The sequence below is a fragment of the Ochlerotatus camptorhynchus genome, unplaced genomic scaffold (genome assembly GCF_037179485.1).
Source record: "Ochlerotatus camptorhynchus isolate MF236.1 unplaced genomic scaffold, CSIRO-AGI_Acam_v1.1 ptg000202l, whole genome shotgun sequence".
NCBI classification, from domain to species: domain Eukaryota; kingdom Metazoa; phylum Arthropoda; class Insecta; order Diptera; family Culicidae; genus Ochlerotatus; species Ochlerotatus camptorhynchus.
In genome coordinates, this window is record NW_027040692.1 from 16,424 (window position 1) to 30,085 (window position 13,662).

The following is a 13,662-nucleotide window of genomic DNA, read 5'->3' on the forward strand; positions in this document are numbered from 1 at the left end:
TTTTCCTTATTGAATGCACTGGATTCACGCTGCCACTTCGTCATGGTGCAACTGTCAAACTAAGTAAATTATTTTCTTTTATACACAGCCTACTACGGTATGAGCTATAGGTTACGTGCATGCAAAGAAAACCAAGGCATTGTATGCACAGATGAAACGGGAACCTTATTTGTACGATGCTGCAAACATTATCACGCATACGGTATGGAACTTGGGTCCAACATAGAATATTTTGTCATCCTGCCCATACAGAAACTTGCTGTCTTCAGCAAAGTTGTTCAGGTGATCAAGTCCATTTGGATAATGGCCATATTAGTTCAGACCTCTCTCACTACGCAGCGCTAGTGTGCACATGAGATTCCTGAATAAGCTGCATCTCAAAATCCTTGCCATAAAGAAGGTTACTGTCTTCAGCAAAGTTGTTCAAATGATCATGGCCTTTTTGATGGTGGTCATATTATTTCAGAACTCTCTCACAATGCGGCACTTCCACAGTTATTAATTGAGAGCTTTCGATGCCTATACCATTTTTGCATTGGTATAATTGTGTGGCAAGTCCAATCATACTTCTATGCCCAGGGAAGTCGTGAAATTTTCCAACCCAAAAAATTCCTAGACCGGACCGGGAATTGAACCCAGCCACCTCCAGCATGGTCTTGCTTTGTAGCTGCGCCTTTACCGACTGAGCTAAGGGAAGCCCCATGTAGAGACTGGAAATCGATGCCAGACGCCATTTTGGAACCCAAGATGGCGCTCAACGCTTCAAGAAAAACGTTCAAATACCCTACAATATAGGTATTTCCGTAAAGTGGACGACGTGTAGAGACCAAAAAACGATGCCAGACGCCATTTACAAATGGATTCTCCAATATTCCTATTAAGATTTATCTCCTCAATTCCTCATGGGATTCATCGGAATTCATTGTTATGTTTTTCATCTCCTGTTACCATTCTATAGTATTTCGATTTGGATTCTTTAGAATCTTCCTTAGAGTTACTTGGATTTTCTGTCTTTTTGTTATTGACACTTGGAATACTCTAGAATTCCGTTTGATTTTCTACAGCATCGCACTTGGCTATCCCTCTTAGAATTCCCTATAATTTTTCTTTCTCCAGACTAACTCTGATGATTCACCGAACGTCTTCTGGGATTAATTGGTTGGTTCTGAATAATGATATTTAGCAGTCCCTCTCGGAATCCTCCAGAATTAATTTCTAGAATTATTCTTGAAATACTGGACATAGAAAAATAATACACCGTAATGTTGACATTTTTTTACTCATGCAGACTTCGGTTCTGATCACCTTCCAGTAGCTTTTGAAATAACCCAAGAAATAATTTGTAATCCCATCAGCTCTACTTTCAATTACCATAGAGCTGATTGGGAGCAATATCAAACATTTATGGAGCATAACTTCAATCCAAATATTCCTTTGCAAACCAAAGATGAAATTAATTATGCTTTGGAATCTGCGACTCCTTCTATAGTTGAAGCAAGAGCTGCTTCAGTACCAACATGCGAATTCAATTTAATTATTATAGACGACTAGACTACCATGAAATTTATCTGGCGGGATTTGCAAAAACAAATTAAAAATCGATTTTCTGTCCTGAGGAATAAAACTTTTGTTTCGAAATTAGACCCCAGTTCCAAACCCTTTTGAAAGCTCACAAAAATTTTGCAAAAACCTCAAAACCCTATTTCAGTGCTTAAAGAAGGTGTTAAAATTTTGATCAGAAATTAGGAAAAAAAAAAGCTCAGAAACTTGCTAAGAAATTCGAGAGTTCCCAAAATTTCACAAAATATGAAAACTTCAGGTGATGATGAAATTTTCTATATCCTCAATCTGCCCAAAGGGAAAAGTTTGATAATTCCTTCGAACCCGCGACGAACAATTCGTTGCGTATTTGTTTCTTAAAATCTAAGGAATAGTATAGAGTGAAAACCATTTTCAAATTCGTTAATTGAAATCCGAAATAGACCCAAATAATATTTTTCCATTACTAAGTGGGCCATGCCTTAGAATGATGCTTCACATCGATACGCACTCTTTTTTTGCAGATGAGCAGTTTGGATTTCGCCATGGGCATTCAACTACTCATCAACTCTTAGGAGTTACCAATTTAATTCGTTCAAACAAATCTGGAGGCTACTCAACTGGAGTTGCTCTTCTAGACACAGAAAAAGCACACGACAGTGTTTGGTATGAAGGTTTGATTGCTAAATTGAAAAGCTTAGAACTCTGCAGGTAAATTATCAAAATTCCAAATCTGAACGACTACCTGTTAGACTAGGAGTTCCTCATGGTAGCATTCTTGGGCCTATATTGTATAACATTTTCAATTCGGACCTCCCTGATTTGCCTCAGAGTTGCCACAAATCTTTGTTCACTGATGAATCCGTCCAGAAGTATGCAGTGGAAATAGCTTTCACTTGGACGAACTTCTCGTAGATGTGACTTAGCAAAAGAGCACCTGACAGCTCGAGACGGGGTATGGTCATTTTCTTCTTCTTCTGCTCAGTATTCTCCAGTGGGGCTACTCGTGACTTTGAGGTGATCAATCGAACTGTGATGGTTCCATCTGAGGCAACGCAACGGAGATATAGGCATGCTCCGTATGCTAATGAGGAGGCATCGCTGAATCCGTGCAGCTGTACGGAAATGCAGTCATTGCATTGCGAGGTATGGTTAGGGTTTCAAGCGCTACCAGATTTTGCTTGTATTCCTTCCATATTTCTTGAATCGAACCATCTAAAGGGTCATCCCAGCCGCAGTTGAGTTTCCAGAGATTCTGCATGAAGATTTTTGCCTGCACTACTATCGGTCCGACCAACCCTAGCGGATCGAATAGGCATGCCGCATCGGAGTGAATGCTTCGTTTTGTTATTGGTGAGGAATCCGACTTCCAGTTGGAAAAAATGAAGTGGAATTCATCGGACCTTATGTTCCACCGTAGCCCCAGCGTCTTCACTATAGCATTTGATGCATCAAACTCTAGGTCGGAACGCTCATCTCGAAGTTGCTTTGGAATCCTCTGGAGTAGCTCTGGAGTCTGAGTTCGAGTTCCATTTTCGTAGAATGAACCCTGCTGAATTCGTGACTTCCGTAACCTGCTTCACTAATTCCATTGCTTCCTCGATACTATCCGCTCCCGAAAGCATGTCGTCGACATAGAAGTCATGTTGAATGACCTCAGACGCAGCAGGGTGAGTCGTTGCACAATCCTCGCCAAGCCTTTTCAAGCATCTTGTCGCTAAGTATGGTGCACTAGCTGTTCCGTAACCACCATGATTGACTGACCTTTCGAATCACGCCATACAATTTTGTGAAGAGGGTGATCCTGCAGCTGTGTGAGTACCATCCTGTACATTTTTGCTACGTCCGCGACGGCAGCAATTCGACGCAAACGGAACCGTTCCAAGATTGCTAGCAGCGGATCCTGTACAACTGGCCCCACCATTAGCGCGTCGTTCAGTGAGACCCCAGTTGAAGTACGACACGACGCGTCGAACACAACACGAAGCTTAGTGGTCGTGCTGTCCGATCGCAATACTGCGTGGTGCGGTAGATAATATACTGGACCTTTATCGTGACTCTCCTCTGTTACTTGCTTCATATGTTCCATCAGGAGGTACTCATGAATGAACTTAGTGTACATTTCTTTTATTTCTGGATTACTGTCCAGCCGCCTCTCGAGACTCAGGAACCTCTTCATGGCAATATTTTTCGATTCCCCCAATCCCTCCATTATGTGCTCCTTCCTTGGTAGTGCAACGACGAATCTGCCTTCTTCGTTCCGAGTCGTCGTTTTGTTGAAAAACTCCTCACACGCTGTTTCTTCAACCGAATTTGTGCTGTTGACATGGCATGTCTAACGAATGTTGATGTCCTTGGAATGGTTGCTGGAACTTCTGGTACCTTTCCGGACACGATCCAACCGAAAACAGTTTCTTGCATAGTGGGACCGTCGGCCGAAAGCTTCCTCCTTCCCGCAGTGAGCAGATCGAAATAGAATTCTGCTCCAATAATCATGTCAACGGGACCAGGCTCTCCAAAGGTTGGATCAGCTAACACGATATCCGTTGGTAATTTCACTCGGCTTACTTCCACGGGGCTAATCGGCAGTATTCGGGTAATCTTCGGCAATACATGGAATATCATATCCTCTTCGAATGTCGAAATTGTTGCTAATCGTGGTTGGACTTCCACGGACTTCGTCGATGTTACGCTTCCATTGCCAATTCCTTGTACTTTCAGAAACGCTGGAGTTTCACGTAACTTCAGCTTCTTCGAGAAATTGATCGTCACGTAGCAAAACTCTGAACATGAGTCCAGTAGCGTTCGTGCGTACGAAATATTCCCGAACTGATCTTGCACGCGAACAATCGCGGTTGACATTAGCACTAGTGGAAGAGATTGCGTTTTGTCTGATTGCTTCACAGCTTTCAGAGTAATAGTGGCGTGTGGGTCTGTGGTGAGTGGTGGTTGATTGTGATGAGAGCATGATTGAATTACGGGATATGAATTTATGGTTTGTGTGGCTGGTGGAGTGGATGCTGTTTGTGTCTGACTTTGTGGTGTTGCTTGGCTTGATTGCGATTATTGCTGCCCGGCTGCTTGGGATCGATCTTGCGTTTGTGGAACGGAGGATCTCGAAAACCGGGAATTCATCGACGCGTTGTCGAAATGAAGCATCGTGTGATGCTTCCTGCCACACTTACTACATGAACCTTTGGAGCATCCTTCGGCAAAATGCCCAGAAGACAGACAGTTACGGCATAATCGCTTTCTGGTTGCCTCCTCCACACGTTGGTTGACCGATAGGACCTTGAATTTATTGCACTTGAAGGGAAGATGGTAAGATTCTCCACAAAACAAGCACTTTCTAGATGATTGCGACGACGTGTGTGTCACAGAGATGCGTGGACGCCTCGATTCTCCTTCATTCAACTTGATAAGTGCAATCGACTGCAACACGAGGCAATGATCCCTTAGGAATTCGATCAGTTGGTCGAAATTCGGAACATCTTTGGAGTTGTGGTGCGACTCGCACAATCGAAGGGTAGCAAAATCCAAACGAGCACACAACATGTATGCCAATATCGTCGACCAGTTTTGTGTGTCCTCACCGATTTTGTTTAGCATTTGCAAATTCTTATCGAACTCGTTGATCAGGCGGTTTAGGGCGTCACAATTCTCTCGTCACATGGGCTCTACAGCAAAGATTGCATCCAGGTGGGCTTTGACAATGAGCTTCTTATTCTCATACTTCTTCTCCAGTATTTTCCATGCCACCTCGTAGTTTTCAGCAGATAGGTCTATCGAGCTAACTTCCTGCAAGGCTTCACCGGACACCGAAGAGCGTAGGTAGGTGATTTTGTCGATGGCAGTCAATTGATGGTTGTGGTGAATTAGACTGCGGAACGTATCTCTGAAAGTGACCCAGTCCTTGATATTTCCGCTAAAGGATGGTAGCTTGATGTCAGGAAGCTTCACTCGGGACATCGCAGAATCTGCAGGAGTTTTTTTTACTGAACCAGACGATCTGGATGACTCAGCTATTGGTGGCCTCAGAGCAATTAGAGCTGCCTTTACTTCGTAGTACTGCTCCTCTACGACACGAATCGCTTCATCGTACTGGTCTTCTCGTGTAGCGGCTAGGGCTTCCAAACGTTTCTTGCGTTGTTCGGTGGACCCCTTCGCATATTCCTTTTCATCTTCATCCTCTTCATCCTCTTCAGCTATGGCAATTTCAATCTTCCGGCGTACACTGTAGAATTTCCGCATAGCATTCTCCAACGTCTCCAGACGAACTTCGATCTGATTCTCCTGGGTTTGCCTCTGGAACTCAGCAACGAACTTGGAAATAGCCTTGATAGAGTTCTTCAGATGTCTTTCTTGTTTCCGCAATTCGGTGAGGCTAAATGGTTCCATTTTTAAGCACCAAAACACTTCTCACAATTCAAAATATATAACTTTAATGTACTGCTACACTCTTTGCACAAAGTTCAAAGTTCGAGTGTCAATAATCAGCACAATCACTGGAGTTCGTACAACAACTTCCTTCAGTTGTTTAAATTAATCAGCAGTACAATAAATTGATTTTATGGATCATTGATCAATCACTATTAGTCACTCACTTTTACTGCTGGAGGATTGCGCTCTGCTAGCTGACTTAATCACTCAACGTTCCACTAAAAAACGCTACCCGTATTGACCGAAATCGAGACCAGTGACAGCCGATAAGGAGGACTAGCAGCGGATATGCAACCAAGAAAGCCAACAAAGCCAGATAATCCAAATACAGGGAAACCAGACCACAATCCCGGACAAAATGCTCATGCATTTCAATTCAATGATTTAGTGAAGCTCTTTGTATTTATCCCACAATAATCACCAAAATGGAGACGCCACATGCAAAACGCCACCGCAGACATGCAATCCTTTACTTCCCTGCTAAGCCATGCTTTCCACTTTCTTATGGACTGGTCTGCATGCAGAATTCACCCATCAGCAATCCCTTCAGGCTTCCACAATTCCACAGTCAAATCACTATCGTGGATCACGATCTTCACTGGTCAGCATCAACAATGATGAATCGATGAAACAATGACAACACAATGCCACCGAAATCTGCTTCGACAACGCCAACCCTTTGAGTGAACTTTTTCCACCAAAGATCACACGCGAGTACTTCACTTTCCGCACAACTATACTGTCCAATGTCCACCGGTTTATTATCCGGCTCGAAGGACCATGTTCTGGATCGGACTTACGAGTGGACTGTAGGGCTCTATCCGTCCAGACCTCACTATGTACTTGAGGTCACCGACCTCCACTTGACCTTCTTCAAATCTCGGTCACTGGAATCACTGGGTTTATTCCGCAACCGTATGAAGGGTAAACCTAACACCGTACTTGTTCGTTGTGTGGTAAGATTGAAACTAATTTATTATCTCTTATCGGACCTAGCTATCCTGTAGATCGCGTACGATCGGGTGGGTGAGAGAGAGTGAGCAATGAGAGAACCTCATCTAAACTGTTCTACTGCGATCGTGACATGGGGTACTCTATCGATTTTACGTAAACACCTCAATTGCAACGATTAATTCCCTTTATTCTTAGATAAGATTTAGTTTTAAGATGTAAATTGTTATTCTGACATGCAGGTTCAAAAAACCTGTTTAAAATACTGAATTTCCAAGACAGGAACAATGTAAAAACACTTAGATATATATCATAACAATTAAGGCTGGTAAGTTACTGTAGTAGCTGGTAAAAATGAAATGTAATATATATATTTTTTTTTTTTTTTTTTTTTTCCTTTGATTTGTTTTCCGTCGATCTTGTTTTCCGTGCTGAGCACCAATGCTACCGACGCCAGAGAGGCAGCTCCCACACCTGGACCCTACCTACCTATCGACCCATCAACTCATGAACCGGGGACCAACGGCTTTACTTCCCTTCCGAAGGAAGGCGTGATCAGAGATGTTATGCCTCAGAACATCCCGGCGGCGCCGACTGGGATTGAACCCAGGCCTGCTGGGGTGAGAGGTAATCACGCTTACCACTACACCACCGGCGCCGCTCAATGTAATATATTTTGAATTTGGGACAAATAAAAAGTTACAAATTGTTCACTTATTTAATTTCAAATTTGGTATGAAAATCTCACGTTCTTAGCACCGTAACCCGAGGGAAAATTGATCACCAGGGCAAGATTGATCCTTATGGGTTGCGTTCTTAGTTGTCACGTAGAAACTTTTCGGTGATAGATATCACGAGAAATCTTGATATCATTTCATCATGAGTTTTTCATAACAAAAAAGTAGATTGCACAGTTCGAAAAGTAGTGTAAATTTCTGTTCAATATGATTCACATTATTGGAGCGTCATATATCATATAAGTTTACATTATATTACATGTAAAGTTCTAGCACATTTCATGCAATGTAGCAAATATTGTATACAAAAGCCCATCTTTGTAAACAACATTGTTTACAAGTTGCTCGGTTACGTGAAATTAAATTTAAGTTTACGTGAATGAATGTTTACATCACAATTAAAATTCAGAATTTTTATCTGTGTGTACAATAGGTTACAACAACTCGAATAGCGGTATGATGTGATATGAAGGGCTCGGTAGCCTTAGAGCGACCGTTTTTGCGTACTGAGCAGAACATTGTGAGACTAATGTCAGACCCATCCACATTCAAGATTTGCCAATCGCTTTATTTGTTGATATTCCTACATGATAATAACAGCAACTCGATGACTAAAACGAAGCTCGTTTGCCTTGTGGCAAACGTTTTTGCTTACTTTTTTTTAATTCTTTATTAACCGTTATGTGATCGACAAAAAAAACACCTTAAAGTGCTCGACAAGGGTACCCGGGTACCCACAAATTGAAATACTTGCTACTGTGGCCTATTGTGACCGATTCTAAATCTTTTGGTACCAATGGATTCATAAACTTATCTTCTTTCTGGACATTGCCAACAATGTCCATCCGGAATAGTCTGGTTCCCGGAAATCCGGATTTTCTGTATAATGTTCCAGAACTAAGCATTTTCTTGGCACTTTCGCTAGAATTTTGAAGGAATCGATATCAAAGTATCAGAATTTCCTTCAAAAACAATTTCAGCTTACTTGAGGACCAGTTTAAGGTTTCTCCCCGAAACGGCCATTCCGGCGCAGGTTCCCGTAGGACCTCTAGTGGCCATAGAAGTGTTTTTGAAGAAACCCCTGCAATATGGGTATTCAAATTCAAGAATTTACAGCAGGAGACTGTTTATCATAATTTTGTGGTCATCCGATGGATTGACCCCGGAACGGCCATTCCGGAGCAGGTTCCCGGAGGGCTTCTAGTGGCCATAGAAGTGTTTAGGAAGAAACCCCTGCAATATGGGTATCAAAATTCATGGATTTACAGCAGGAGACTGTTTATCATAATTTTGTGATCATCCGATGGATGGTCCCCGGGACGGCCATTCCGGAGTAGGTTCCCGTAGGGCCTCTAGTGGCCATAGAAGTGTTTGGGAAGAAACCCCTGTAATATGGGTATGGGAAATTCATGAATTTCCAGCAGGAGACTGTTTATCATAATTGTGTGATCATCCGATGGATTGTCCCCACAACGGCCATTCCGGTGCAGGTTCCTGCAGGGCCTCCAGTGCCCATAGAAGTGTTTGAGAAGAAACCTCTGTAATATGGGTATCAAAATTCATGAATTTCTAGCAGGAAACTGTTTATCATAATTTTGTGATGATCCGATGGATTTACCCCAGAACGGCCACGGATGTTCCTACAATATGGGTATCAAAATTCATGAATTTTCAGCAGTAGACTATTCATCATATTTTCGTGGCTATCTGACAGATTGTCCTCGGAATGGGCTTGGATAGAATGCTCTTTATTTTTTGAAATTTAAAAAAAGAAACTTTTCTCATTATTTTTTTGTATCTGACTAAATGTCCATGGAATGGCCATTTTTAGAACAAGTGAATAATCGAGTTGTGGTGAAAAATTCAGGATGAAAAATCATGCAATTTTTATTTTCTTCAGTTTTCCTGGTGTTCAATCTCTCTAGGGGTATAAACGTTGTGGATTAATGTTGTATGGAGTTTTTGCAGTCTCTGCTGTGCTAGAAATAAACTGAAATTTCTATGGACTTTTAATCCTCATAAAAAATTGTTAAAAAATTACAAGCACATAAAAAGCAAACGAAAAAAAAATTAGCAGTTATCGCAAATTTCTTGGCAGTGCTGATTGCAAACAGATTTTCAGCATGACTTCACATCTTCCTGGTCTTCCTACACTTGATGTCTTCACTTTTGCAGATATGATAGATGCCAACTTGTGGCTCCCGTCCGGACTTATCTCGTTCAACTGGAGTAGAACCAACAACAGGCTGGCCAGTAAATTTTAGTTTTGAAATTCCCGGTTTTTTCCCGGTTTTCCCGGTTCAAATCTTTAAAAATTCCTGGTTGTTATTATTCAACAAAAAAAAACGAAATTGAACGCATTTTTAAGAGCGTGCTGAAAGGAATTTACTGAAGGGATAAATGTGATTTAAAAACATTCCCAAGATTGTGGGCTTTTAAATTTGTGTAGAGCTTTATTCAAAATCTGTGATTAATAAAAACCTTCGTGATGCAAGATTTGGAGAAAAAATAATTAAAATGTGAGAGTTTGAAATATAAAAAAAGAATATCATACTTATGAGTCGTGGAGTCATAATTGTCACGCTAAGGACATTTAAAGGGTTATAACAAATTACAGAACAATCTATAGAATCTAGTGGGAAAACCCTGGAGTTTTTAGTAAAATTTAAAAGATTTCAAAGAGTTTTTTGGAACAAATATTGAGAAGGATTCCCACACAGCTTTCGAATGAGAAGTTCTGAGCAGAATGCCAGAATTATTCTGACATGAAATCCTTAGAAATTTTTAGATGAATTTGGAGGGATTTCTGTGCAGAAGAATGCAAGTTCTAAATTAAATTCTTGGGTAATTTTAGAAGATTTAAAAAGGAGTTGTGAAAAACAAAACTTTGCGGAAAATTCATACGTGATTCTGATGAGATTTTTATGGGGATTGTGAGGAAAATGACAGATGAATTTTAAGAAGTACTCCAAGAGAATTATGATCAGAATTTAACAAGAAACAGAGTTCTAAGAGTGTTCTGGCAATAATTTCAACCCTAGTGCGAAAGACCACAGAACTCCAACAAAATTTATTGCAAAAAAATTGTTGATAATTAGAAAAAAATTCTTTAAAATACTCCCAAGGGTTTCTTAATAAAATTAAGAAATATTTCTGTTATTTTGAATAGAGTTGAAAGATTTTCAAAGGAATCAAAATCTCCAGATAGGCTCAAAAGAATAGGCCTTTTTAATGCACTACCTAGAGTCGGTGTATAATGAGTCACATCAAGAGTGAAGCCAAGCCTATCTATTGAACTGTCAAACCGGCTACCTATCGTGCAAAGTAAACAAACATTACGATGCTATGAAAGGTCCTCGAAAGGTATTGCAATAAAATATAAAATATAATCTAAGAAATGATCTTAAACACGCAGAGAGCATTAAATTGACATGGGATACGTTTGATAATGATCAGGAAATGAGAATTTCTACTATTTTTTGTTAAGATTATTTAACAAAGTATCTGCTCTAATGATTTACTACAGCCCCTATTTTTTTTCTCGCTAGAAGTCATTTGAAGTTGATGTAGAAGTCCTCTGCTGCCAAGTGAAAAGAAAGGGAATCTTTCGAAAACCGTGATGCGAGTTCAACTGTTTTTCTCTTGGCGTGACTCATTATACACCGACTCTAGCACTACCAATGTAGAGTGCACCAAGCGAATTCAAGAGGAAACGTCAGCCAAACCATTTGTTTACATCAGAATGAGGATTTTTCACAACGCATATTAGATTATTTTTCATTCAACATCTTGAAAATTTCCATCAGTATTTGCCATATTTTACGATTTTTCACAGATCTGAACTGATTTGCATTTGAACTATTCACATACAAGATAGCCGAAATATAATAACCACTAAGGAACTTTTATAATTTTCCATTTTTCTCACCAAAAATATTCCTGGACACTAGCAGGATCATTGCAAAAACGATACAGAATTAAATTTTTCAACTGTAAATCAAGTTTTGGAGCATCTCAGATGAATAAATTTATCAGGAACAGTAAAAAAAAGTGTTCCGCTTCCTAAGTCTCACGGCAAACATTTCTGCTCACAACACTCTTTTTGACGTTCTCCTACTTACCACCAGAGGTTTAGTTTAAAAAATTCTTAGAAGGGGTTGCAAGGAAATTCCAAAAAGAATTCAACGGTAATTATTACGTGGGGTGTTTTCTGGATTATTTCAGAGCAATTTCAATATAATTCAAAGCAGAATTCCGAGTTAATTCTGGAATTCATATCGTGAGAATTTTTAACAAACCCTGCAAAAGAATAATTCAGTTTCGGTTTTTACAAATATTTGTTTCCAGCATTTTCAATATTTTCTTTTAAGGACCAAGCACTTTACATCTGAAATTGAAACGACAAAAATCAATTTGCAATATTGCTGAGTGATTAAATTCTAAAAACAATAAGACGGGAAACTGAAGAAAATTATGCAGCAAATATAACAAGACATTCATTTGGTAAATGGTTTCTTTGTTTTAATGGTTTACTCAGAAATTCTGGTGTAAAAATTTATTCCTACACACTTAAACAGAGACCCTGAGTTCGGTAAAAAAAAATACCGTCTTGGATCGGTAATGCTAAAAATTACAGATGTGTCGGTATTTTCTCGCTTTATTGCTGAAAACTGTAAATGAAATGACCGAATTTCGGTAATTTTATTTTAATTTACCGAAAACGGTAAACATTTTTACCGGCAGGTCTGTAAATCAGCTTCTTCACTGACTTCGGTGAAATATTTTACTGAAGTTTCGGTAAACAAAGCGTTCCGTTACTGAGTTCGGTAACAGTCTAGGTAAACGTCAAATCCACCATATTGTTATTTTCGATCGACATTAAAAGCGTTCGTGCTTGTGAAAAATAAAAAAGGTGAAATTATGGAGGCTGTTATGCAACACCAAGATGAGCGAATCGTAGATATTTTCCGTAAATAATTAATTTTTGTTATCTAAATAAATACCGATTACAGATGGCCAATGTTGTTGCTTGTTTTTTTTTTCTGTCGTTCCAAGTTCCATTCCCGTTGGCGACGATCTTCCAATGCTTCCTTGTTTTCAGTGTAGCGCCGAATCTTTCCGACAAAAACTTAAGTTTTCAGATCGTTGCCAACGGTTTTGTTCATTGGTGGTGCAATTTGCAACACTAGCTTATTGATCACGACTGCAGCCAAATTTTTGCATGGGTTACAGTGACCGCCACATTGCAACAATATTAAAGCAAATTACAGTTGAGTCGGTGACCTTTTTTAAAAAATTACAGTTCTCCGGTAAAGTCGACTACAAATCAAGCAATGCACATCGGTAAATGTTACCGATCGTTCGGTAAATTTGACAGCTAATTTTGCTGATCCAGTTTACAGATTTTTCGGTGATGTTCTCGATTACCGAAAACATTACCGATCGTTCAGCTGTTGAGAATTCGGTAAATGAATTACCGAAGTCGGTGATTTTTTCTAAGTGTGTATGGTATGGTTAATTTATTTTTACCGGTTCTCTCACCGAATTCCCGGGTTTTTCCCGGTTTTCCCGGTTACTTTTCAAATTCCTGGATATTTCCCGGTATTCCCGGTTTTCCCGGTTTGCTGGCCACCCTGGTAGAACCAACAATCAATACGAAACTACCGATTTTAAATTGGCTCACTACTTGACTAGCCTATTGGTCCCAAGCAAACGATTAACGTATCCCATTCTAGTCAAAATTCTACTACTACACAATGTTTGTTTTGATTCGCTATGAAATTTTGACAGATAAAATGAGGGGTTAGTGGATTTTCCTATGTTTCGAGGGGTGAATCGACTAGCTTGGGACCGAAGATAGTATCAGAGCTGAGCCAAAAAGTTGAACACGTTTCTTCGGGACCTACTAGTCTTAGAGTTACCTCTATGGTAGAACTACCTGCACATTCGATAAAAATCATATAAATTTAAGTGCTCTTAGACTGACATATATGAG

The 13,662-nt window shown here is 40.0% G+C and overlaps 1 protein-coding gene across 1 annotated transcript; it reads right to left on the minus strand.

The window, feature by feature from the left end:
* Window positions 1-5,205: 5,205 nt before the first annotated feature.
* On the minus strand, window positions 5,206-5,937 carry LOC135702883 (uncharacterized). The gene has a single exon (XM_065223939.1). The coding sequence runs from the start codon at window positions 5,935-5,937 to the stop codon at window positions 5,206-5,208; it is 732 nt and encodes a 243-aa protein (XP_065080011.1).
* Window positions 5,938-13,662: the final 7,725 nt, after the last annotated feature.